The 24,994-nt window shown below is 44.5% G+C and overlaps 2 protein-coding genes across 2 annotated transcripts in view; both read left to right on the top strand.

Moving 5' to 3' along the window:
- NAA25 (N-alpha-acetyltransferase 25, NatB auxiliary subunit) overlaps positions 1 to 16,385 on the top strand; it is a 30,805-nt gene extending 14,420 nt beyond the window's left edge. The window contains exons 12-24 of the mRNA XM_059827698.1: positions 1,513 to 1,720; positions 2,320 to 2,406; positions 3,455 to 3,635; positions 4,287 to 4,386; positions 8,790 to 8,941; positions 9,234 to 9,359; positions 9,671 to 9,914; positions 10,137 to 10,260; positions 10,619 to 10,684; positions 11,175 to 11,272; positions 11,495 to 11,605; positions 12,043 to 12,189; positions 14,869 to 16,385. Of these exons, the coding sequence (XP_059683681.1) occupies positions 1,513 to 1,720; positions 2,320 to 2,406; positions 3,455 to 3,635; positions 4,287 to 4,386; positions 8,790 to 8,941; positions 9,234 to 9,359; positions 9,671 to 9,914; positions 10,137 to 10,260; positions 10,619 to 10,684; positions 11,175 to 11,272; positions 11,495 to 11,605; positions 12,043 to 12,189; positions 14,869 to 14,991 (1,767 nt within the window). The 3' untranslated portion in view covers positions 14,992 to 16,385. The remainder of the gene's footprint in view (positions 1 to 1,512; positions 1,721 to 2,319; positions 2,407 to 3,454; positions 3,636 to 4,286; positions 4,387 to 8,789; positions 8,942 to 9,233; positions 9,360 to 9,670; positions 9,915 to 10,136; positions 10,261 to 10,618; positions 10,685 to 11,174; positions 11,273 to 11,494; positions 11,606 to 12,042; positions 12,190 to 14,868) is intronic.
- Positions 16,386 to 19,069: 2,684 nt separating this feature from the next.
- ERP29 (endoplasmic reticulum protein 29) lies at positions 19,070 to 24,288 on the top strand. The gene is made up of 3 exons (XM_059827767.1): positions 19,070 to 19,189; positions 21,103 to 21,241; positions 22,392 to 24,288. The coding sequence occupies exons 1-3, from the start codon at positions 19,070 to 19,072 to the stop codon at positions 22,892 to 22,894; spliced, it is 762 nt and encodes a 253-aa protein (XP_059683750.1). The 3' UTR covers positions 22,895 to 24,288.
- The last annotated feature ends 706 nt before the right edge of the window (positions 24,289 to 24,994 follow it).

The raw sequence follows: 24,994 nt of genomic DNA, 5'->3' as shown, positions 1-24,994 counted from the left end.
GTGATACCATTGCAAGGTAACCCTGAAGCACTTAAGAGGTTTAATCCTGACATTCCAGGAAGCAAATTCTAAACCCGGAACGGGGTGGGGGGGTGGTGTGGGGATAGTATTTAAAAATAATAGTTTGGGCTGCAGTTTTGTCGCAGTGCTTGGAAAACCATGACTTTGAATAATTTCTCTAAAATGTTCTGATTAGCCTTAAAACTGCTGCTGATTTGGTGCTTATATCATTGTGTCATACTGACATATTAGAAGGGCTTTCCAGGGTACAACTGCCTTCTGGTTGTCGCCTCTGAAGCATGCATCTGCAGCAGTTCAACTCGGTCAGGGAGACGTGTAGCTGAGGAGGGTTAGTGATGCTAAAGTGCTGATGTGTTTTTGAAATCTGAAAGTTTAAGTTACTTAAAATAATTATAGATTGTCTTAGATTTATTCTTGTTTCACAGCAAAAGATGCTGAAGGTTGTTGTATCCCCGGTAAAGCAGCAGGGTCACACAGCTTGGGGGGGGCGCTTTTTTTTCCTCCTCTTCTAAGAGTTCTGAATAGTGTTACAGTTCGGTAGCTGAGAATGTGGCCACGTTGCTGGGCCACTAGACACATGAAATATTCCAGAAATAATCGCAGTGACATCAGTCTTGACTTCCTAGAGGCGTAAATTGGAGCATGCAGCCTAGTGATTTGGTTGACCTTGCCCAGCTTGGCAAAATCTCAAGCTGAAAAGATTTGTCAACACAGTCTTCATCGAAGTCTGTGGGAAAACTGGAATTTGTGTGCATGGTGCTATGTGTTCCTCCTATCTAGCTGTCATGCTTTTTTCCTCAGGTATGTGTTTGATGCAGTTCTTGTGTTTCAAGACCAAATGTAGTAAAGCTGAATTCATTGGCTTTAACTTAGTTTTAAGTTTGTAAACACTGTTGGATTTTAGGGCAACAAAAAACCACTGTCCAGCCCTGACTGCATGTTGTGAGAAGTCTGCTGTCTCCTGTTAAATTTGTAAACAATGAGAGGCTGCTTTTCTTACTGCTTAATTAAAAAAAATAAGTCACTAATCAAAGATGATGACCTCACTGAGTATAGTGCATTACTTCAGAGTTGAGAGAAAAATGCAATAGCTAGTACAAAACCACTATTTCCTAGAAGTGTGCTGTCAAGCCTTTCAGTAACTAATTATTTTAATTGCCTATCTTACTACTGTGAGTCTTAACAGGTGCTTGAACTCCCTTGTGTGTCAATGTATTGGAAACTTGCCTATGATTAATTTTTTTCCTCCATCTGTTTCATGAAACTTATTAAAAGCTACTAAGTGCAACCAGAACTGTGTGCTCATCACCTTTCAAAAAAAAAAAAAAAAATTGAAGACGGCTCTTTAACCACTGACTTCAGTGTGACGTCAGGGTTGATACTGACATTTCCACCTTGCTTTTTTTGCTGGATTTGAGGGAGGAAATGATGCTTTCTGTTCGTGCAGCCCCAGATGCCCTGCAGAATTTAACAACAGTGTTTCACTTTCAGTTCATCAGTCAATTGCTAGAAGTAATCCCGCTGTCGGCAACAGCAGAGAATGAAATTGCCCTGCCAGCCGATATCAAAGCCCTGCAACAACACTTGTGTGTGGTGCAGCTCTCAAGATTGCTCGGTATCTATCACGCCATGGATAAGAAGCAAAAGCTGTCTGTGGTCCGGGAGTTGATGTTAAGATACCGCCATGGATTAGAGTTTGGTGAGAAAAATCTTGAAACTAATGTTGCAGTTCACTTGCAGCTTTTTATGAGGAAAAGTTCGGAGCTTTTTCAGGGGGATGGAACAGCACAAACGCTGATGGCACCCATCGTGCCGCTAGATAAAGGAGAAAGCAAATATTATGATTATATCCTTGGGTGTGCCTGAATTATCTGTTTCCTTTTATTTTTTTCTTTTCAATTGTGTGTCCTAAACATAAATGAGACATTCCTGGGTAATTCAGATGGTACGTTTGTATCTTCGCAAAATTGCTTGTGCCTTTAAGCAAAGCCAGGCTTTATCACTGGTGTACATAGGACAAATACCTGGGCAAGGATATTAATTTGTAAATCTTGAAGTTTAGGAGAGTCTTTTCTTCTTCCAGCAGATGTCAACATATGAAGTGAGCCAAAGACTGCTCATGTGATGAACAAATGCAGCATGTATACAGTTGTTTCAGTTTTTAAGACAACTCTGGATTTTATAAATTAAGCTGTGGTTATCGTCTGCCAGATAGCTGTGTCATTTGATAATGCTGACAATGTGAGAAGTAGCTGACAGCACTGTTAGTAATTCAAGGATAACTTTTTTTCTTTTTAGGGAAATCTTGTTTGAAAACTGAATTGCAGTTTTCAGATTATTACTGCCTGCTTGCAGTTCATCTGCTGCTTGATCTGTGGCTAGAAGGTATGTTCCTAAAATTGTGTCTTGCTGAATACCACCCTGGATGGATGTGATAGGGAGGCTGTGTCCCTGTGGCTAGTGTGTACCTGGCATGGCTTGTTTGGCCCATCGCTTTCTGTTGTTTTTTTCTCAATATGAGGTATTTCAGGAGTCCCTCTATTCAGTTGGTGTTTGATATGAAGCTCACTGACCTCTAAAGGGATTTAATTTTTCTGATTAATTCCTGTAAGTCCTGGCAGAGTTTTGCTGATGACTCTTGCAGCTCAGTGCTGGCTGTCTTCAGAAGCTTGTTCCGAGTTTCCCATGTAGGTAATGCGCAAGTTCTGCTGACAATTCCCTTCTGATACCAGAGTTTTTTTGAGAGTATTTCTTTCCTTCCCTGACATACTTTGTCTTTTGGATCCCCTGCTTCTAGACCTTCTGATGAGGCCTGTTGCCCTGTCTTGAGTATTTCTGTACTCCACATCTGCTCTGCCTGTTAGTCTCCTAATCCCACAAAGTCAGTCTCCAATGGTGACTGTTTATATTCCTGCCCTTTAGTGTGGCTGTCAGTTACACCTTTGCCTTTCCCAAGGAAGATTAAGTCTTTAACCTGAGTAAATCCATCGTTGGGTTCCTGGCAGGTCATCAGTGGAGCATGGGCTCTTGAATTCCTGGCTGCATGCTGCTCTCTTGCGTAATGCTTGGGAGTGCTCTGTACGTATGAGCTAGAAATCCTGAACAGTCAAGGACTCATCAGGGAAGGTCACTTCTTCTGCAGTGTGCCTGCGTGTGAGTGCTTTGCTCTATACAAATGCGAGCTAGATATTCCCTGTGAGGGATTATTCCTCCGCCTTTCCCTCAGAGAGCAGCTATAATGCTGGGGTGGGTGTTATGTTTTAAGGGCAGCAGTGTGGCTGATGAATGCCATCTGCACGTCTAAATGCATGGGACCATTCTGAGAGGTGTGTAACTTGAGGAAGGAAGCTTCAATGCCGAAGTGAACTGTGCTGTCAGTGTTCAGTGCCTCTCTCTGATCACGCGTGTCTTTGTGTTTTGTCTTTGTCACCAGGTGAAGACACGGCTGTGTGGCAGTGCCTAACTCTCTTAGAAGAAGGGTTATCTCATAGTCCTTCTAATGCTCAGTTCAAATTGCTGCTCATTCGAATATACTGCAGGCTTGGTGCATTTGAACCTGTTGCAGAGCTCTATTCCAGCCTTGATGCAAAACACATACAGCACGACACCATCGGGTGGGTAGTATATACTGAGAATAATTGGTGATGGTGACCCTCCAGTAACCAGTCCTGAGATCTTCAGTTTCCTCTGTTCCTGAAAGTTAGCAGATTATCAGATTTTCATCTGGTGTAGTGTAAAAGTGTTTTGAAATTACATGAGATGTATCTACCGAAATATACTCCCCTTCTCATGGAGTATCTTTCCTGTGTGATTTTGATCAGTTTTGGATTTTCGGAGTGTTAACTAAAGGGAATCTGAAAGAAATTTATGAAGTGTGTATCTTGATACCAGTCGTAGCTTGGTATTGCTATGACTTCATTGCTCAGCAAAGCTTGGGGAGTGCTAGTTAAAACAAAGATACTGATGGCCATGCCTTGGTTAGTATGTTTGTGGGTATCTAATTAAGTAAAGCTCTTGCACGCTTAGCAAGGTGGATGGAGGAACTCCAAGCCCCCACGTACTGGTTTTTAAAAAATGAAGAATTCCTTCCATTACTGTTAAAAGCTTAAATTTTAATACAAATGTTGTGATTGCCGTGTGTTAAATCTCCTGACTTTTCATTAAAGCTGGACTGCGCTGCAGTTAGCTGTTCAGAGCTGCGTTTGAAATTCAGGTTTCCCCAGGGTTGTGTGCTGATATTTGACTTGTGCTGTGTTGTGTTGCAGCTATCTTCTGACCCGCTATGCAGAGTCACTGGGCCACTATGCTGCTGCATCCCAATCCTGCAATTTTGCACTCAGGTTTTTCCACTCCAACCAGAAAGATGTAAGTTGAAAGAAACCTCTGTGTCACGTAACAGAGCAGTTATGTCAAGATGCCTTACAGAAGTCTGTGCCCTATGTAAGGGCTTACAGAAATGTACTGGTTGATAACAAAGAGGAGTAATACATGCAACTTTGTTTATAGTAAAGGTTGCCTCAACCTGTGTTTCTCATTACAAGAATTTGTAACTTACTGTTACATGGGGTTTTGCTTTAGCTTTCTGTTTATATAAAAGTCAGTTTTAATACTCCTCAAAACCAGGTATGATTACTTTTAAATGAATGGAATGTAATTTTGTGCAAGAGTTTAAGTGAAATGTCATGTGGCAAATAAGTCCTGGTGTCCTACATCTTCTAGCATTTTGGAGAGTCATACAGCAGCCAGGGATTGTGGGTCAAGATGGTGATGGCAATCACTGAAGCAGTGTGTTTTAGTGATGGCTGTCCTGGGCACACAGGGATGGTGGGGAATGCGCATCGCTTTAAAAGGTAGTGCAAGGAAAAAGGTGGGAGGATTTCAGAGGGCAAAAACTGAGTCTTGAAGTCTCAGTTTCATTAAAGGCAGAGCAGAGCCCTTGACTAACTGCATTATTTTGAAGTGATAGGATCAAATCGCAAAACCTGGTCTTGTGTTAATGGGAACTACCTGCTTTCTTCGGTTCACCCCAAGAAGTGGTGTGAATGAAAAGAAAGTTGTCTTGAATGAGTATCTTGGGACTGGAATGGAGGAGATGGTGAGGGGAGAGTAGCTGAATTCCTCCAAAGAGATCAGGTGCTTCCTAAAATGCACACCATGCCCTAGGCATCTAGCGTGCTTGTAGCTTGCTGATTAGTAAGTGTACTTGTCAGTAATCTTACTTGGAAAGTACACTCTGATGTACGTTCTGATAGGGAAAATATCAATTCTGTTTCAGAATCCCCATAGAATCCATGAAAAATGGGTTAGGGAGGAAAATGGTGGAACAACACATTTTTGAAGTCTTGGTGGAAATCTATTGGGCAAACAGGAACAGAAATAGCTCAGAATTGTGCTAGGGAAGTATATGCGTGTCAGTCCATCTCCCTGAAACTTGCAAGGCAGTCCCTTTCTGAGGAGTGGGAATATACCCTGTATATTTGTATTTTACAGTTTGATCACTGTTGAGAGGTAGGTAAAGAAAATTCATTTTTACTTTCCTTCGTAAGAAACAAAGGTGCGATCCAGTTGTAACTCTTCCAGTCAGCCCCTGGCTAAGTTGGCTCCAAAGGCTCTGCAGTCATACAGCTTGCTTTCCCACCATCCCAGAAATAGATAAAAGCCCAAGACTTGTCTGTGCTGAATAGTAAAGATGCTTACACAGTAATCCCTCAGAGTACGCTTGCTCTGTTAGGAATAACCTGGGCTGCCATGTACAAGATGCCAGTTGCCATTTACCTGGGCCTGGAAGGTAGATGCTGAGTTACTCTGACCCGTGTCTGACACAGTAGCTGCACTGTAGGGAGCGGGATGCACAGAGGAGCACGTAGGTTGTATGATGGGAGCTTGCTCTCATCTGCTTCCCTCACTTATGGTTTAAGCACTGATTCTACTTGCTAAGAATCTTTGGGTTCCTGGGTGCAATGTTTTGTGCTGGAGTGAAGCCCTGGATCCAGACAACTTTCTCCTACATGTCTATTGTTGGTAGTGGTGGCTTTTTTTCTCCTTTTTTTTTTTTTTTGATGAGGAGTAACTCATTCAGTCTTGTTTAAAAGTCACTCGGTGGATGTGAATGAAAAGCATACCTGGAACCAACTGTCTGAATAAAACGCATGACTGCTGGGTCCCAGGTGAAAAAAAGCAGACCGAAAAAAATATGGGATGTCATTTGTCGCTTGGGGACACTGCATTGTAAAGCATCAAGAAATCATCTTTCCCTGGAAAACAATCTGAAGCAACTTCAGGTATCGTTACCTTGGAAGAAGGTTACTTTCTTGGCATGAATGATAAAGGTGCTTGCAGCAGAGAAGAGCTGATTGTCTTCAGTAGCTCAACATCTGTACGCAGACGAAGACAGCCACATTCGAAGTGCTGTTCTCAGGAAAATGCTACTCAACTCGTGTTCCAGAAAACCTGAAAAGGCAGTGCCTGAATGGTTCAACCTGCCTCACTACCACACCTTAAAAAAGGTTGAAATTGCAAGAGGGGTGAAAGTGATGCAATCAGCATTATATAATTCTTCGTGCTACAAGATAAGGATGTGACTTTGGAACCCACTCGCATCATGTCTTGTCTTGGAGACAGAGTATTGCGACCAAAGGACCGTAAGCCATTGTTGATCTCGGCTAGTCAAATCTTCCGTGTGTTCTGGATATTTCCAGTGGATCCTTAAGATCCTTTTAGTTGGGAAACGCATCAAAAGCTGTACTAACTTGCAAATAGCAAGTGTCCTTTAAACCACCTGTAAGGTGCAAATTGCAGGAGGTGAAGGCTCAATTCAGGGTACTGTTCACCTAGGATGATGGCATGACAAGAGTGGAGATGAAAAAAGGGATTCCTTACCATAAGACATGTCCCAAGTATCACAAGGTCGGAATCTGTTACCAGTTTCTGTGGTTCTGCTGGGGTTGCCCCTTCATACTCAGGGTCCTGCTATCAGCTTCCCATTCAAGTCCCATAACAGCATCTAACTGCAATGTTAAAGGAGGACTATCCTTTAAAAGTTACCTTTTTACATGATTTCAGATACTGCCTGCTCCTCCCTAGGTTGGTGTTGAGGATAGCTGGAATGTCCGCTACAGCATAGAGAGCGTGTCCTGCGGCATGCTGTGCGTGGGACTCTGCCTAGAACAGGAAGTGTGGGATGTAAACAGAGTGGTCTGGCATAAAAATATAGCTACTGATTAAAACTGATTGCTTTGGATAAATACATTTTCCTTCTGACTTGCTGAACTTAACAGCCTGAAGTGAATCCTGTTTAAGAGTGGGTCCCATGAGTAACAGCCATCTAGGATGCTGTACAGTCCTGACATAATATTTCTGCTCTGGGAGAGGATGCCAAGGACAGGGAGGAGAGAGAAGGCAGTATTGCTGTATTTGGCCAAAATTAAAAAGGCAACTTTATCCTTCTCAAGATAGTCCTCCTTTAAATATGCAGAATCACAAGTAATCTCTCTAATTTTCTTGTGTCCGTCCGTCTTTAATTTCTCCAGATACTGCAGGCAAACAGAACACCAACGTGTCCTATGGGGATTTAAAAACCACGTCGATGCAGTTGAATTAGCACCCATAGCGCAATCCCGCAGCCTGACAATGAACTCTGCAAGGCTGTTTATCAGAGGGTATGTTGTTGAATATTTGGCATATTTTTTCATACAGTGCAAATAACCAAATTTCTTAAGAAAAAAAGACAGAGCTACCTAGAGGACATTTCTTATTTTAAAGGTAAAAAAAATAAGAAAGGTGGCTTTCTTCTGTTTGTACTAGCTTCTAGTCTCTCAGAGCCTTCCAGACAGGTTGAGTCTGTTAGCACCATGTAAAGTTCAGTTAACCAGGGGCCTTTTTGGTGCCTCTCATCTTCAGTGCGTTTCGTAATCTTGTTCAGAAGAAAATACTTGATTTTGCCAGAATTTCTCACTTGTGGAGTAATTCTGATGTAAAAAATACAGCCGTCTGACTAGGAATGTGAATTGTTCGCTCTGTCTCTACCATTAGAAATTTTCATTAAAATACAGTGCTTGCTTGGGGCTCCTTCGTCATATAAATCTCCTTCTGGAGATTACTTGGACTGATGTGAAATATTAGTTGTGTGCCTTGTATTGCTGCATTTCATCAGAGGGGAAGCAAACTATCCCATGGACCCTGACAGTTTCCTTTGGTGTTTAGATTGTATTGTAATGTGTGTACACTGCGTGATACTATCTTGTGATGCTGTATTCAAAAATCTAATAAAAAAGAAAAATAAAAAAATGTGTGAGTAATTTTTTTAATCTATGTTGCGGTAATATGTGATGCACATCCAAGTCAGTTCCAGAAAATCTGGGATATATTTATTTTGCCTGAAAGTACTTCTCACAATGAAACAATGATTTGAATAATGCATCTCAAAAAAAAAAAAAAGCCTTCCAAAATCATCTCTCCCCTCCTTTAAGTATTTTTCAGTCTCAGTGGCGACAGCAACGTGCTATTTCTTTAGTGTTGGTTTGGTTATGAAATCACACTGCCCGGTGGAGCATCTGGGCATTCTCAAATTAAAGTAGCAAAACTGCTGGGGTGACTTGGACAAGCAAAAGTGCAAGCTTCTCCCGGGGATTGAGTATCTGCCAGATTCTGTACCTCTGGGTTAATGAAAACCACAGAAATGCAATTTCTTGGCAGTCACCTTGTTAAACTCTGGTTGTTCTGAATTTGTGGAAGTAGCTAATACAGAGATGGTGTGTGTTTTCTTCCAGACCTCAGAATATATTATTCAAGCCTACAAGTACGGTGCATTTGAGAAGATCCCAGAATTCATTGCATTTAGAAATAGGCTGAACTCTTCCCTTCACTTTGCGCAAGTTCGCACAGAACGGATGTTGTTAGACCTCTTACTTGAAGCAAATATGTAAGTACAGCAGCGATAAGTGCAGCACTTCGCATGTGAAAAAATTGGAGATTTGCGCATGGGCAGAACGCTGGCCAAGTGAGACCTTAGTGAGTTGGCAAAAACCTGTGAGCTACTTCTCTCTGCTTCTGATTTGCTCTGCCCTTCAGCGTCCTTGTCAGTACCACGTACGGGTAGCATTTTTGACACTGGAAGAGTTGAACAGTGGAGAGAATGTGGTTTGTTAGTGAACTGTGTTTTCTGTTTCCCTTGATCAAACGATTGATGTAATGTTGCTTATTCTTACATACAGATCAACCAGTTTAGAAGAAAGTATAAAGTCCATGAGTCTGAGCCCGGAGGAGGATGACATTCCGTGGAAAGATTTGCGTGACAACAGAGACCTGACGGTCTTGTTTAACTGGGATCCAAAAGACAGGTGAGTAGAAATATCCTCAACTGCAGAGTCACACTTTTTCCTTACGTCACACATGGCGAAGAAAATCCTTTCAGGGCAACTGCCGCATTTAAATGTTCTCTAGGCTGGCTAACTGCAAACTTAACAAGCATCATTCATCACTTCTAGCAGTGCTGCCTTTTTACATATTAATACAGTTCTCTGAATTTCTGTCTACTCCTTCCTCTTCATACGGTATTTGATAACTTTGGGTAGGCTTTTGTACCTGAGTGAAGCTTGCTACTTAGCAAAATTGAAGCATTTGCCTGAAAACATGTGGTGCCTTTCTCTAGGGACATTTCTGAAGAACATAGGAAACTCTCACTGGAGGAAGAAACCATGTGGTTGCGAATCCGGTCTTTAACTTTAAGGCTAGTAAGCGGACTCCCAACTCTTAGTCACACTATTCAACCAAAGAACTCTGAAAAGACTGCAGAGAACGGCGTCTCATCCAAGATTGATACAATTCGATCCCTGCTTCAGCAGCTGGAAGCGGCAGTGGATTCAGGGAAGAAGTTTCTAGAACAAAAAATTCAGGTACCCATTAAGGAAAAAGCTATCCCCAAATACTAAATGAACGTGAATGCAGGCAGAGAAACTGAATGCCTCTTGTAACGTCTGGCAGGCTGCAGAATGCACTTAACTGACCCTGAGTTTGTAGTGTGTGAATCTGACTGAGATGTGCCAGAGACAAACACTGTGTTCTGGATAAGGAAAAGCTGCAACACCTTTTATCTTTTTCTTTTGCTTCTTGCCTAGTATCCTGTCCTTGGCCCTCCTCCTACCCGAATGGCTGGCTTCTTCAGTAATGGCAGCTGTCAGTGCCAGACTAGCTTGTTTTATCTTGTTAGTGATATTTATGAACTAGATACCAATGGCTTAGGTAAGTGTTTGAGGGGCAAGGGTTTAACCAGATTGTCATGATGTGTGGTGGGAGGGAGCGAGATGTGTCTCCATTTAATTTGAAAACTACTGGGTGTTGGCTAATGTGGACCCAAACTGTTACTTGTGTTAATTTTTTGAATGACACTAAATTATCTGGGAGGCGATGCCTTAATGTCATGTTTTATAAGAGTCTTCAATTTTGCACAGCGTATGTTGATGGTAATACTGGATCGTATTTGAAAGCAGTTGTGTTTGCTTTTGACTGCTAATGCTAAATTACATTTAAATGCCTCTTGGTTTTCTGGAAGCAGAAAATGTACAAACTTGTAGTTTATAACTACTTTTTTTTCTTTCAGAAGATTCAGCAGAAATCCAGGAGAGGATAGGGAATAGTTTCAAGTCTTTAGTAGAACGACTAACAGGTAAATGGTAACTCAAGAATAAACACTGGTAGCTAAGGTAGTGCTTCATGGTGCTCTGAGGATGTGCTGCTGCGTGTGCTGCAGTTGTGGGAAGTGCATTAATGCATCTGCAGACCCCTTCAAAAGATACTTGAGAACAAGGCTGAGATTCCCCCTGGCTTGCCTGATCATGAAGCTATTGCATGCCACAGAATGTCGTTATGTCCTATCATTTCCCTACCTTGCAGCCTGGTCTCAGCAACTGTTGTCTCCCTGGTACTTGGTCCAGGTGTGCTAATAAATGAGGTGGAGATACTGCTTGTAATGAAATACAATTCAGAAGAGACTTCAGAGCTTGGACCTTCGAGTCTTTGGCCAAATTTATCAGTAGCTGCTTAGCGTCAGTCCTCTGACAGCTTTGCACGCTGCACAGAGATACATACTGTACAGAAAGTACGTGTTTAAGTTGATCTACATGTCCTGAATAAGGCTTTTCTTTTTTTCTTTTCAGACTTGTTCAATAAGTGTAAAGGTGATTTGATTGAAGTCAGAGATGGCACCTTGAAAACTCATCCAAACCTGTTAGAAAACCTAGTCTTCTTTGTTGAGGTATTTATTTTTTTCCTTTGGAAACTAGAAATTTTGGAATACTTTAGGGTAGAAATGTCAGGACTAAAAAACAGTGAAAGTTCTTTGATCTCAGTCACTCATGAAAGCAGAGGTTTTTGTTGCATATTCTAACTACTCTGAGTCTTATCAGTAGGAACACTAAAACAAGTTTAGAAGCCTCCTATAAATGTAACTTGTAACATACTTGTACCTTTTTTCCAGACGATTTCCATTGCCCTGTGGGTATCAAGTTACTGTGATGGTGTCCTCCGACCTTTTAAATCCAACCTGCAGAAAAAGAAGAAGAAAAAAAAAGAAAGCAGTGTAGCTATGGTAGACAATATTCCTTTTTCTTCCCTCACCCCCAATCCAACAGCATATTTATGCTGAAAGAAAAATCAGGATAGATGACATGTTAATAAACTGTTTTCTGTAAACTTTGCCTTGCAGAGGCTGACATAGGTTAGAGATTACTCAGTACTAATTTTTAAAACTCGTTTTCTATTTAAAATCGAATGGTGACATGCTGTGTCTCTGACATCACGTGGCAACTTCTTAATAGGAAACACAGTTTAGAGCACCACAGGCCTTTCTGCCTTGAATGCACTACAGTAAACTGGTTAACTGGTAGTATTTATCTGGGTGGGTAGATTATAGCTTAGCATTGCGGGGGAGGAATAGACTGAAAGACGTTACGAAGTGAGTTGTCATATAAAATAGTCATTTGAATAGGCATTAATATCTGTTTATAAATATATTTGTTTTTATAGCCACCTGTATTTACACATTTTCTGGATTATGTTACTGAACTACAGACATTAACTTCCAATGTAATAGATCACATCAAAGGGCTTGAAATAATTCTGACTGCACTAAAACTTGAAGAGCTGTCCCTCAAGGACACTCTGCTTTTACAGGTAAGAACTTGCATCGTTATTTGTGTGCTCTGTACATTTGTGTGTGACTGATAACAACCTGTATGCACCTGCCTTTGGGATAACTTCGTTGAAAGCTTCTTTTCCCAAAAACATTTTACTGGAAGGAAAAAAAAGGAATACAGAAAAAAAAAAAAACCCGCCTCTTATGATTGACTTAGTTGCTGTTAACCAGAGGTTAGGGACCAGACTGCTAGAAAGCTTAGTTTTAGAGTGGTGAGTTAGGTTTTTTTTATAGTGACAGTGACTTTGCCTCATCTGATCAGCTCTAGCTCACTGCACAAAATAACCTCAAAAAATGAGATCTAAACACAGGAATTTGAAAATACTGTCACTTTGTGTGGTATGTTAGTGAAGAAAAACTTAAGGTTTTAGCATTATTTTGTTGTCTGTGATGTGACTTATTCTGTTATCTGTATTTTAGCATGCCATAATGGATGCAAAATACTTATTCCAGGAAACATTTGAGATTAACCTACTGCTGATTAGTCACTTCCCTGGCAACAATTACTTGATCTTTAAAGAAAAACAAGTGGCAACTCCCCCCTCTGCCCCCCCCGCCAGTTATATAGGGAAAACCAAAGGCAGGAGTAATAGGCACGACACGTGCCAAACCTCATGCCAAATTTAGACATGTGAAGCATGGGCCTAATGAGGAAGCTTGGCTTTTTAAGCCATGGCCATCAGATAAGAGCTAAACTTTGTGTTAGACAAGTGAATGTTACCGTTGTAAGGAATCTTCGAACAGTTCAATACTTGCTACGAATGTATTTGTTTAAAACAGTGTTTGAGATCCTGAAAATAGTGTCAGAGCCCAGCTAAAAAGCCTCGAGGTGACTGAAAGCATAGAATGAGAATTTCCTTTGTGGTGCTTTTGAAACGCAGGTGGTGATAAAAGGGCCAATGTAGCAAAGTGGTGGGATAGGCATCATCTTCTGATAGACAGGGGAGAGGGGCTGGGGGAGTGGTGAGTCGTGCTCCTTGAAGGGAGGGATTGCGGATTCCAGGAGAAAGGTTTGAGAGGGGAGTCGTCTCCTCACTAGTATTAGTTTGGGGGGTGGGAGAAACTGAGTAGGAGAAAGCACAGGCAGACATTGTGTTACCCAGGAACCCCACAAATTCAATTAGGAATCAGCACTTAAGACAAAAACAGGTCTCCAGTATATTTATCTAAAAAGGGGAATTTGGCCTACAGGGCATTGGCGTTCAGGTTTGCCTAGATGGGAGATCTGAAGGCTTTTGAATTGGGGAGGATTTAAAAGCTGCACCCATCTACTTCAGTGTTGCACTTCTGTCCACCTAAGCTGCTGTTAGTCAGCTTGCATTTTTTCAGTTAGATTGTCCTGTTTATTTCATGGCACGTTACTTAAAATTTCCCTTGTTTCTGTATGAGGCTGATCTAGAAGTATCTCAAATATAAAAAATGCATTTTCTTAATATCATCAAAGAATCTTCACTGTAAAGGGACAAGACACTTTCAGATAATCGTTGATCTTTGTAATTTTTCTGGTTCCTCGCTGAGTCAGCAAATCCCTCCACCTTCCCTTTGGTGTGATGTATTAAACTACTACGCAAGGCAGATCTTCAAAACCCAACTGTTAGATTCACATGGATTTGGGCAAAAGCATCTATGGGAGTCCGCAGCTTTTCCTGTGTCTGTTCACGATGTTTGCTATTCTGTTTGTTGTTTGACATTGTTGCAGTAAAGCCTGATAAATGCAGTCTGTATAGATCTACTCAGACCTGGAGCTGCGTTGGCAGCTCTGTGTGTTTAGGGCTAAAAGGTGCTTTTATAAAAATCGTCGTGTTCAGGTATTAGTGAAAATTCTGGTGTGAATGGAGTGATACTGGCAATGTGTCAGGTGAACCTGGCCGCTGATGTGAGATTTTGCCACATCGGATTGGTTGGCTCGGGCCGTGCCTTGCAGGCTTTTTTGCTATTACCTGTATGAGTGTCTGCAAAAGGTGTCCTGATAGCAAGTCACCTCTTCACAGAGCAGTGGTTATGGCTGCTGCTTTGGGCAGCAGGATTTGCTCTTTCTGCATACAGAAATACAGCATCATTCATAAGTCAATGCTAACCTCGCTCTACCTGCAGGAGCAATGCCAGCAGTGTTGCTTGATGGTGGTCCTCCTAAAAGCCTTTTAGCTTGGGCATTTTAGAAAACTGCACGACAGGGAATCTAATCGCTTTGGGAAAGCTAGGTACCAGTGTTGCTGAGTTAGTGACATCTGAACCTGTCCCTGGCACTGCAGCTCACTGTGCTTTGGAATTCGATGTGAGAGTCTCTTACTGGTCGGAGTTCATTTGCTGTTTGACTTCACTTCTCTGTATAAGAAATTCTCTGATAAATGCTGACTAAAATAAAATGCTACACGCTCTCTCAATTTTAGCCACAAATATTTTGCACAAGGGTGTTTCCAGAAGTTTTGAAGAAATGTTAATGTGTTACCAGCCCTGTCTGGGCAATACCAGTAACCTGCAGGAATTACTGCTGCTGAGCAGGTGCTGCTTATTCTGTGCTGATGACATTCCCTTTGTAAACCTACGCTGTGGTCCTCATGAATTTCTTATTAGTGTTTAAGATGGCAGGGGAAGTTTTAATGGGAGGATTTAAACAATTGCTGTGGAGTGAATGATTTCTCTTTTGCATTTTGCAGGAAGAAAAAAAGTTTACAAAGACTGTGCAAGGGAAGGTCCAGAGCAGTTACCATCATTCAGTTCAGGAAATTGGAGAGCTGCTGAAAAAGAGACTCGATACCATTAAAAAACTAAAGATTTGAGAAATGCGTCCTTGACAGGCTCCACAGGGGAGTGACACCAGAGTCCCAGACAGAAGCAACATCCAATATACCATCACTTTAATCCAGAACTTCCTCATAATGCATGAAGGACTTAAAATCATGAAACAATTTTTTTAGGTATTACAGATGTATTGAGCTGATTTAAATTATTGTACATAAATGAGAAGCAGGGACCCTTCTTGGGGTTTGACCACTTTTTATACATGTTCATAAGCATATTGCAACAGGAGAAAATTAACTTTCTTCCCTTTTGATCTCTAGAAACAACTGGAGATGGTCTTTAGAAGCAGCAATAGAAATCCAGTGTAAAGCATATATCTCAAAGGAGTTGTATTTTCATCACCATACAGTGTTTATAATTTTTGTATGGTCCTTGCCTTAGAAATGCAGAAATTGTAGATGCCCGCATTCAGCCGCCTCTAATGAAATGAGCCAGTTTTGGAGCTGCCTATTTGATCCGCAAGGCACCTGGTCCTGCTGAATTAACTCCGAAGTGTTGGTCCGGCAGGGAGAGGCGAGGCTGCGCTGGAGGAACACCCTCTGCATCCAGCCTGCCGGCAGAGCCCAGCCCTCCATAAGCCAGGCCTGGTGGTGAGGCAGCCTCCTTGACGGAGAGAACTGCTGGAGGGAAGAGGTGGTGTCAGTGCACACACAGGTTGTTTTCACCTTTGGAAAAATTGCAAACAGGATGAGGAGCAAACTTGGCCATTATGCTTTAGAGAGAGAGAGAGAGAGAGATGGGAATCAGTGTTTCAGCAAAAAAAAGACAAAACCAGAGACCTTGTATATAATAGCTGCAGTGAAGTCTGACACTGTGGTCTGATTTCATGTCAGTTTAATGTAAAACAGCAATCATCATGACTTTTAAAAAGTGTATTTAGATTACTGAAACTTCAAGACTTAAATATTTTAATAGAAACTAAATCCTATTGGCTTTGGTTTTAAGTTGGCAGAGGTAACTTTTGCTTCCGCTGTGGTATGAGGCTGAGAATACTTTTTGTAACTGTGTGCTTGCTTTTTGCAGTTGATCTTTGATTATTCAAGTACTAGCTCATTAGGCATTCTGTTAGAAAGTGCAATCGCATCATCTGCTCCCACTGAGTCTGCATTTCTGCTGGGTTGGTTTTTTGGTGGTGTTTTTTTCCATTTTAAAGGAGTAATGCAGCCTAAAATTGGGAGGCAAAAAGAGTTACAGGTACTTGCAATACAAGGGACAGGTCAGACTTTACAGATTCCTCATCTTCTGATTTAAAGCAGCTAGTGTCTGAAGTCTATATTTAAAGTTTTAAGAGAGCTGACAATCCTACCTTTGTCATCTCTTCTGAGTATGTTTTGTTAGTAATTCTAGAGTGTTGATAAGAGTATTTTTTTAAAATAAATCCCCTGTGTGAAAAAAAAAAAAAAAAAAAAAAAAAAAAATCACATTGCTGCTCTTGCTGGATTTAGTTTTGCTTTGCCCCACCCTGAAAGGGAAAGAAGAATGTCTGCAGGTTGTCTAAATTGTAATGGATGTCCTGATGGCTTAATTGCAATGTCTGGTAAGTGCTCTGGGCTGGAGGAATACCAAAATGTGTTAAGTCTGTTTTATAGTAATACTTTTCCTGGGAAAAAAAAACCAAACAACAACTGAACTTTTGTATAGAAATACCTTTTTGGAAAGAAGGGTGTGCTCCTTAAATTAAAGCAAGACTGATGACTGAAGTTGATGCTTTGAAATGTGTAGGCTAAGTGGAAACAGTCCCTTTGCTGAGATGATGTAATTCATAAAGAAGCACTGAGCCAGAAATCTGCGCTGCCCCTTCTCATTCGAGGAGGCAAATTGCTGTTGCTGATGTTCCTGTCCCCTGCCTCCCCTGTGGCAGTGCTAACTAGAGAAGACTTTGCGCAAACACCAGCATTGACAGCAGAGTTGACACGGCACCCTCATCCAGAAGGGACAGTCCAGAGGCTGACTGGTGCTGGAGTTTCCAGGCACTGCTGCTACAACAGGTTGAATTCAACCAGTCATATCAATAAGCAATGGTGAAAATGTAAGTGAAGCGTAAGGTGAATATAACCAAGCTTTTAAAACCCTCCCATGTGCTTGAAAGCAGAACTTGCTGTAAAAAAAAAAAAGTTTTCTGCATCAGCTCTCTTTAAAAGCAGAATTGAAACTGCTGGGGGGGATGTGTGTCATCTGAAGCCAAGTCTGAGAAGAGATGGAACCGTGGCTCACTCTCGCTTCCCATCACAGCATTTGGCATGGCGCAGGTCCAGCATTGGCTCAAACCATCCCTGTGCCAGCCCAGGGGGAATACTGACTGCTGCTCAGTGTTAGCTGCTGTCCCGTTTCCAGTTCCAGCCACTGGTGAACGATAAGCTTGTCAAACAAATACAATTTTTGGATCACTCAGTGTTTTATAAAACTGGGTGCCATCTCTTCACAAGCTGTAGTTTCTCTATAGGAGGAGATGGTGTACAAAAATTACTGTGTACTGACTGTTTGGGGGTGTGGTTGAGGGGAGAGGATCTCTTCCCCCTATAAATTGTGTACAGTTAAATATATTATATATTTCTTACAAAAGAGCATTTCCCCTCCAGAGTATGTCCCACAGGGACCTGATTAGAAATTCAAGCTATAACCCATTGCTGCTGTTCCCCCTTTTCTGCTCTTGGGATTTGTTTTTGTTTGTTTGTTTTGGATTTTTTTTTTGTGATGAAAAACATACCTAGAAGAAGCTACCAAGACTACTGTTTACAGACTGAAAAAATACTGCTTTTATACTACTGGGATCATGAGCCACGATCCTTTTACAGATTTCCTCAACTCTTCTCTTTGCTTAAAATCAGTGTCTAATGTAGATGAAGGTCAGAAGTCCTACCCTGCTTTGTCTACATACGGGACAAAATGTACAATGCCTGTTTGTGTTGCCCATCATCTTTGTACTTTTTAACTGTTCAAAAATTGCATTTATATTTTGCAATCATTGATAATCATGACTTTATTTTAACCGCTAGTAATCTTAGAGATTTTTTTTTTGTTGTATCTGCAGCCTTATCTGAACTTTCTCTTCCTTGATTATTCATTGTTAATTTATGACTGTAGAAGATATGTATGCCTCAGCCTTCTACGGACTTAAGTGACACAACTGCAAATGATCTGCTTTAAACTGGATGGGTTTATAATTTATATAAAAGTCAGTTTCGTTACAAATCAGTATTGCTGCCTCTTTCTTTTTTCTGTCTAGACGGTCTGGAAGTGACTGAAGTGCTTGCCTATCTAGCTTTGTGAAAGGCTTGGTGAAGCTAGATTATCCTGGTGCAGAGCAAGCAGAAAATCAAGTTACCTGCAATGAGGGAGGATGGAAAGGGGAGAAACGTTTGTTGCTTTCCACCTGCAGCCTCAGTTCAGAATGATGTCTGCTGGGGGAAGGGAGCTTGAATGTGTCTGTTCTTTGACATGATCATCTGTCAATCTGCTGTTGAGGCTTTCTGCATTGCTTGCTTGTGCTTCATCTCTACCCTTCATCCTAGCTTTCAGGGATAAGGAGAATTAAGTGCTGGTAGTGCATGAGAGATCTCCTCTAGTAGCACAAAAAAATGTGCTTGAGAGGGCTGCGACAATGCTGTGGCGGTGGCCACCCTGCCTGGCCTGCTAAATACATACAGCACCAGCTGGGCTCTGCTCTCCAGCTCTCCCTGCTCCTCTCTGCGTGGCCGGAGCGCTGCAGGCTGTCCTGAGAGGCCAGATCCTGCGTTCTGCCCTTTCGCCTGCCTTCATCTTCCGTCCGTTTGCTGCTGGAAGCTGCCCGCTTGTATTTATTTTCCTGGCGGCGAGGGCAGGGGCTGCCTGTGCGCCTCGCCTGCCACCTTCCCTGCCCGTTCCACGCGCGGCGTGGAAGCGGCGCGGCCTTGCTGAGCGCTCCTGCTCCGAGGACCCCGCCCGCCGCCCCGCCGCGGCCTGCGTCCGCTCCCCCGGTTGGCCCCGGGGCGGGCGGGGCGGGGCGAGCCCCCGGCGGCGGCCGGCGCTCCGCGCGGTCACGTGGCCCCGGCAGCCCCGCTCCCTCCGCGCTCCGCCATGGCTGCGGCGGCCGCCGCCGGCTCACTGTTCCTCTGCTTGCTCGGCCTGGCGCTGCCCGGCGGCAGCGCGCTGCACACCAAGGGCTCCGTGCCCCTCGACGCCATCACCTTCTACAAGGTACAGGCGGGCGCTGCCGGGTCTGCAGAGCGCTCGGGGGGGGCGGGCGGCCGCTCCGGGAGCGCGGCGGCCATGTGCGCTGTCGCGGCTGCCACAGCAACAGGCGGGCAGCCTCGGAGGGCCGGGGAGGCGGTGCGGGGGGCCGGGGGTGCGGAGCGGGCTACGGGCGCGGGGCCGCCCCCCCACCGCCGCCGCCACCACCGGCGCGGGGGAGCGCTCGGGGCTCGCGGAATGGCCGAGGCGGCGGGCCCGCCGCGCCACAGCCAATAGGAGAGCGGCAGCCGCGGCGGACAGCCAATCGCCGCGGTCCAAGTGGAGCCGTGCCGGCGGGGGCCGCCAGGGCAGCGCTGCGGCCGGGAGCGCGGGGGGCCCGGCTCGGCCCGGGGCACTGTCGGGGCGAGGTCCGGCTGCCGCCGCGGCTCCTCGGCCCAGCGCCGGGCCGGCTCCCCGCGCCCCCGTCCTCCGGTCAGAGAGCAAAAGAGCCGCTGTCGGCTGGCTCCTGCTCCGCCCGGGCCGGTGACCGAGGGCAGGACCGTGCAGGGGAGCGAGTCGGAGCCGTGAGCGCTCTCTGCTTGGGCCGGTTTCACTTCTTTTTTGTTCATGAAAGAGAAGGCAACAGGTTTCTGCCAGACTGCGGTCTTGCACAGGTTTTTTTTCTCCGCTAAATCACTTTGAAGTGACGGTCTGTTCCCAGAGCGTGGCAGGGTTTGGATTTCAGCAGCAAGCAGCGCAGTGACAGGTGTCGCAGGCCCAGCTCGGGGCGGATGGCGAGACGCCTGTCGAGGGCAGTCCTCGTATGGCGGGATTAAAGCGTGCGCTGTAGCAGTGTGAGCTGGAGAGACAACAATCAGCTGAGCTGTTTGAAAAGTATCTGCCCTGAACAAACGGCTTAGGCATGAGCAAATAACTTCTTGCCACATGCCAGCTTGATTTTTCTGCTGTGACAAACCATTTTTGGTGTTTTAACGCTACGGCACTCTACAACCCTTAGGAGCTTCCAGCTCTTCTGCAACGAGAAGAATTTGAAGCAATTGGCAGAATGCTGCAAGAGGGACTTGAAAAGACCAGCAGAAATGTCAAAGCTGTAATAGCAGCTGTGCTCACTCCTTACCAGGACAGTAAATAAAGTGGTCGGCAGCCCCAGGACTGACGAGTTTTGTCACTGACGAGTTTTATTAACTGTTGCAACCAGCTGTTCTGTCCGTGCCTGAGCGGTGCTTGCAGTGCGCTTTGTAGGTGGGGACCTGTGTTGCAATCTGACCCTGTTCGCTAGAGAAAAAGATTTTGCAAGGTCTTCTCCCAGAGGGAGAAAAAAAATCCCAAACCAGGTGGCAGGTCCGTTTCCAAGCTCATTCGAAAGGGCATCGTCCGAGCAGAGCAGAAGTCAAAAGCAATGGCACAAGCGAAGAGGAATCAATTAAAACAGGAATTCTCCGTTTACTGAACCAGTACAGCGTACCTCCAGCATCTCCGCTCCCTCCCCGCACCCCCTCTCTTAGCTAGAAGCTGCAGTTCTCATGCTGGGACGCTTCAGAATGAGATGAGATTTGGCCTCTATCCTCTTAATGTCCCACTGGAAATTGGTTAGCTGACTTCCTTCTAGGATGCTAATCAGGTTTACAACAAGCAAATCGTGTATAATTAAAGGCACTATCAGATCCCCCAAACCTACCACGTACCATTTTTATCATCTGGTGTAGGAATACGTACACCCAAAGCTCAGTCTTCCCTCCACACTGCAGTGAGTCATTTCTGAAACGCCATAATCGTAACATTTCCATCCTCCCTCTGCGCTACTCATTGCACAGGGAAAGAAAAGCAAGCTAAAGCAACTTTAGGTGACTTACAGATTACTCAAACCTGAAATGCTAAAGTTTTGTCTTAGTGTTTTTTCCTTCTTCTCCTTGTTTTAGGTAATTCCAAAGCATAAGTTTGTCCTTGTGAAATTCGATACACAATATCCGTATGGCGAGAAACAAGATGAGTTTAAAAAGCTGGCAGAGAGCTCAGGCTCCAGTGAGGATCTTCTGGTGGCTGAAGTGGGAATATCAGGTGAGGAACTCTGGACAGATTAGCACCGTACGGGTTGGTGTGGAGGAAATACTCACTGCAATTTCTGATGCAGACAGGCTCTGAGGTAATTCCGATCATGAGAAATGAGATGGGCCAGCCCTGTCAGACCAAAGCACCCGCTCCGGCTGGTCGCTGAGCTCTGCTGCTGTGCCTCACACAGTGAGCGTAGGAGTGCTGCTTATCTCCTTTCGGCTGGTTAATGAAGCAAGTCAGCCCACGCTGCTGAACTGGATGCTGCCCTCCTCGTTGTTGTCCTCAAAAAAAGACTTTTTGTCTTTCTTTTTTCTCCTTTCTTTGCTGAGACGAACCTTTTCATCCATTTCTAGGGAGCAGGCCTTACAAAAATCATGCTTTAGCCACAAGCGTGGTCAAACAAAGCAAATTCATTGTAGCAAACCCTCCTTTTCTTGCTGATAAAGCACAGAAAGTGGTTGTTGCGCTATGGCTGGTGTCACTTGGTGTTCTTGTAATCGGCTTTAAGAGAAAAGCAGTGAGGACTGGATCTCTGTCACCTTAGTCACTCTTGCTTCCTAGGTAGAATTAAGAATTTAAGTTTACAGGAATTGTCTAATTGGGAAGCTTCACCCACGCTGACGTCTCTAAACACACATGGATTTAGCTAAGTAGCATAGTTGAAATCTCTTTAAGTTATGTTTTCTGTCCTCAAGAATAAATGCAATTTATGTCAGATGAGAAAACGTGTAGCTTGGCATGCTGTCAGAACTAAAATGTATAAGTGTACACTGTCTGCATACAGATCAGGAAAAAAATCCATGTAACTGTAAAATCAAATCAATGGATAGAGTGCAACAAGGAAAAAAAAATGGCTATTTGTTTCCCATACAGAGGACAGGGTTTGTACGTAGAAGTCCTGCCGATGTCTTATGCTTTCACTGTCAGCAAAGCACCGTTAGACTCTTTGGGAAAACCTACTGATGGTTTGCGTTACAGAGGTGATTTCTTGGGGTGTTTTTGTTTCAGTGTATGGCATTTCCTGACAAAGAGGTTATTAGGAAGTGTTGAAACTCTAGAGACGAATATTTATCAGTTTGTGTAGGAGAGAATCCTAATTTAATTTTTGCTTTGGTTAACATACAGTGCTTTTCTGTGTTTTGTTTTCTCTTGACAGATTATGGTGATAAACTGAACACTGAGCTGGGAGAAAAGTACAAGCTGGATAAGGAAAAGTTCCCTATCTTCTACTTGTTCCAGGATGGTGACTTTGACAACCCCTTAGCTTACAGCGGCCAAATCAAGGCCAGGGCTATTCAGCGCTGGCTGAAGAGTAACGGCATCTATCTGGGGATGCCAGGCTGCCTGAAAGAGTATGACATGCTGGCCAGCAAGTTTGTGAGCACCACTGAGAAATCAGAACGCCAGTCCCTCCTGAAAAAGGGGCAAGAGAGTTTAGAAAAAACAAAAGAAACCGAGAAGAAGTCAGCTGAGCAATACTTGAAAATTATGAGCAAGATGCTAGAGCAGGGAGAAGAGTTTGCTGCTAATGAAGTCATCCGAATCACAAAACTGATTGAGAAGAACAAAATGAGTGATGGAAAAAAGGAGGAGCTCCAGAAAAGCCTCAATATCCTCGCTTCTTTCCTGAAGAAGAATAATGAAAGAGATGAGCTCTAATATGTTGGAGAACTTTCTACAAGCTGTGAAACACTGTCAAGAGTCCTAACCAGTTCTCCTTATGCAAGCAAACTTCCCGCTGACTTCAAGAGAGCAGCAGATTTTCTTCTGGTATTCTCAGTTTAGACGATTAAGAGGAAGACATTCCTTAAAAACACAGTATTCTAAATGTTGGAAAAATCACCTTAAAGCAAGACGCCGGTATTGTGTAATACTATTCAATAACAGTGTTAAAGTAGACCAAAAAAAAAAAGCACTAGATTGGCCTGAAGCACATTCCTGGTGGTTTTTACAGCTATTCCCTGGCAAACAAATAACAAAATTCAGTCTCGCATTCCATATTACATGTTGTAAAAGGTACAGATCGGGTGCCCCTCGCATCCCCACCTTTCTCTGTTCTTAGTGTCCTTAGGTTTTATGCTCTTTAATCTACCCCTCCTCCTACCTTTTGTTTTCCCAATAGGGCTTCTTCTGCGAATCTTGTTCTCCTTACCTGTTGTTGACTGAGAGACCTGAAGTTTCCTTTTTCTGCCTTCTCCTTCAGTGGCTCCCGTCTCTGTTTGGCTTGAGTATCGGCCAGCTGCTGGCAGGCGTAGTCAAGACAGGTCCTCCGCGTATCAGAACTTGCCCCTCATCTTCTGGCTGGAGCAGCCGTTTCAGCAAACGTTCTCCTGAAATCCTTTGCAGTACCCTGGCAGAGCAAGTGATCTGAGCCCTGAGCAAGGGCAGAGTCTCCTTGAGGTGCTATTACACTTAGTCTCGCCAGTTTGTGCAAAAACGTGTTTTTTCAGAGGTAAATTTGGGTGCGTTCTGTTAGGGCTGAAGAGCACATGCAATGCCTGTGCGTTTTGCCTGTCCATCCCGTCCAAGCTTCATTTCCCAGGTTCAGAGTAAGGGGGTGAGACCAATAAGAACATCTGAAGGTCTCAAGCCATAGTTAACATGAACAAAATATTTTCTCCAGCCTGAGCTTCAGAAGTGATTGATGCTGTCAAACTAAAGCTTCATCAGCGTTTGGTAGTTTTAAGTGTTAGAAAATGAGGTCTTGTAACAGGAAGCAGGAGTATTTGTGCCCTTAGAAGCCCCGTCTGTGTTATTTTAATGGAGACCCTTGGCACAGGGCTGAGGTCAGTCCTCAAAACTTGATACTGCATGTGCTGTTCACGCTGCATGGAATTCAGACGGCCGCTGGAAGATGCTGTACTCCTCATCAGGGTTACGGAGAGTTGAAAACAAACACCTGAGTGTTTTACCTTAAGACTACGCTTTAAGCTAAGCAAAACTTGATTTCTGTGGGAGCTTTGCTGCCTTTTGAGTCCTGGGGTGGGTACAAGGAGCAGATGTTGCTGCAAGATAAAATGTATTAATAATGCTATAATAAAAAAAGTGGTTCCAATTAATAGCTGCTGCTTAAACTGCGTTCTAGAGAAACTGCTGCTGATTTCTGCGGTTAGAGGGGAAGGCGAAGGCTGATCAGTCGGATGATGAGGAGATGAGGGGGCGATGCGGAGCGGTGGGAGGGTGTCCCTCGGGCCCGGCGCCCTCTCCCCCTTAGGAGGGGAGGAGGAAGGACCCCAAGCAGGGTGGGTGCCGCGGGCGATCTCTGCGAGGCCTGTGTGAAGACGCTTCCCGCTCGGCTCCTGAGGGGAGAGCCGCTGCCTCGCGCCAGCCCGGGCAGCCTCCGAGGCGCTGGAGGCCGGACACCGCCGCGCGCCCCCTCAGGGGCGCCGCCGCCCGCGCGCTCCTTAAAGCAGCTCCCGCCCCCGGCCGCTCGTGACGTCGCTAAGGGGCGGGGCCATGGAGGAGGGATGGGGGAGTCCGGTGCCAACGTGCTGTGCGGGGGCAGCGTGGGGGAAGCTAAGCAGGGTCGTTTCGGGTCGGCTCTTGGAGGGGTGGCCGGGGATGCGGTACTTCGGGGGGTGTGGGCCGGGAGTCCCCGGTGAGCCCTCCCGCCGGGGCTGGGTCGGGCTCTGCATCCCGGTGGGGATGCACGGCGGCGGGACGCCGGTCCCGCTGTTTCCCCTGGGCTCCGCCCCCCCCCCCCCCCTCAGCCCCTCTCTACGACCGTGCGCTCCCCGCAGCCGGCCCCGACGGCGGGGG

The sequence above is a fragment of the Gavia stellata genome, chromosome 21, assembly GCF_030936135.1.
Source record: "Gavia stellata isolate bGavSte3 chromosome 21, bGavSte3.hap2, whole genome shotgun sequence".
In the NCBI taxonomy this organism is placed as follows: domain Eukaryota; kingdom Metazoa; phylum Chordata; class Aves; order Gaviiformes; family Gaviidae; genus Gavia; species Gavia stellata.
The sequence above is the reverse complement of the archived record's forward strand: the minus strand, read 5'-3'. Positions and strand labels throughout refer to the sequence as shown.

What these genes read in the sequence shown, in the direction of transcription:
- ERP29 (XM_059827767.1), top strand. Translation starts at nt 19,070, where the DNA reads ATGGCTGCGGCGGCCGCCGCCGGCTCACTGTTCCTCTGCTTGCTCGGC. An exon ending in ACGCCATCACCTTCTACAAG is followed by an intron (nt 19,190 to 21,102) that starts GTACAGGCGGGC and finishes TCCTTGTTTTAG; the next exon opens with GTAATTCCAAAGCATAAGTT. An exon ending in GGCTGAAGTGGGAATATCAG is followed by an intron (nt 21,242 to 22,391) that starts GTGAGGAACTCT and finishes TTCTCTTGACAG; the next exon opens with ATTATGGTGATAAACTGAAC.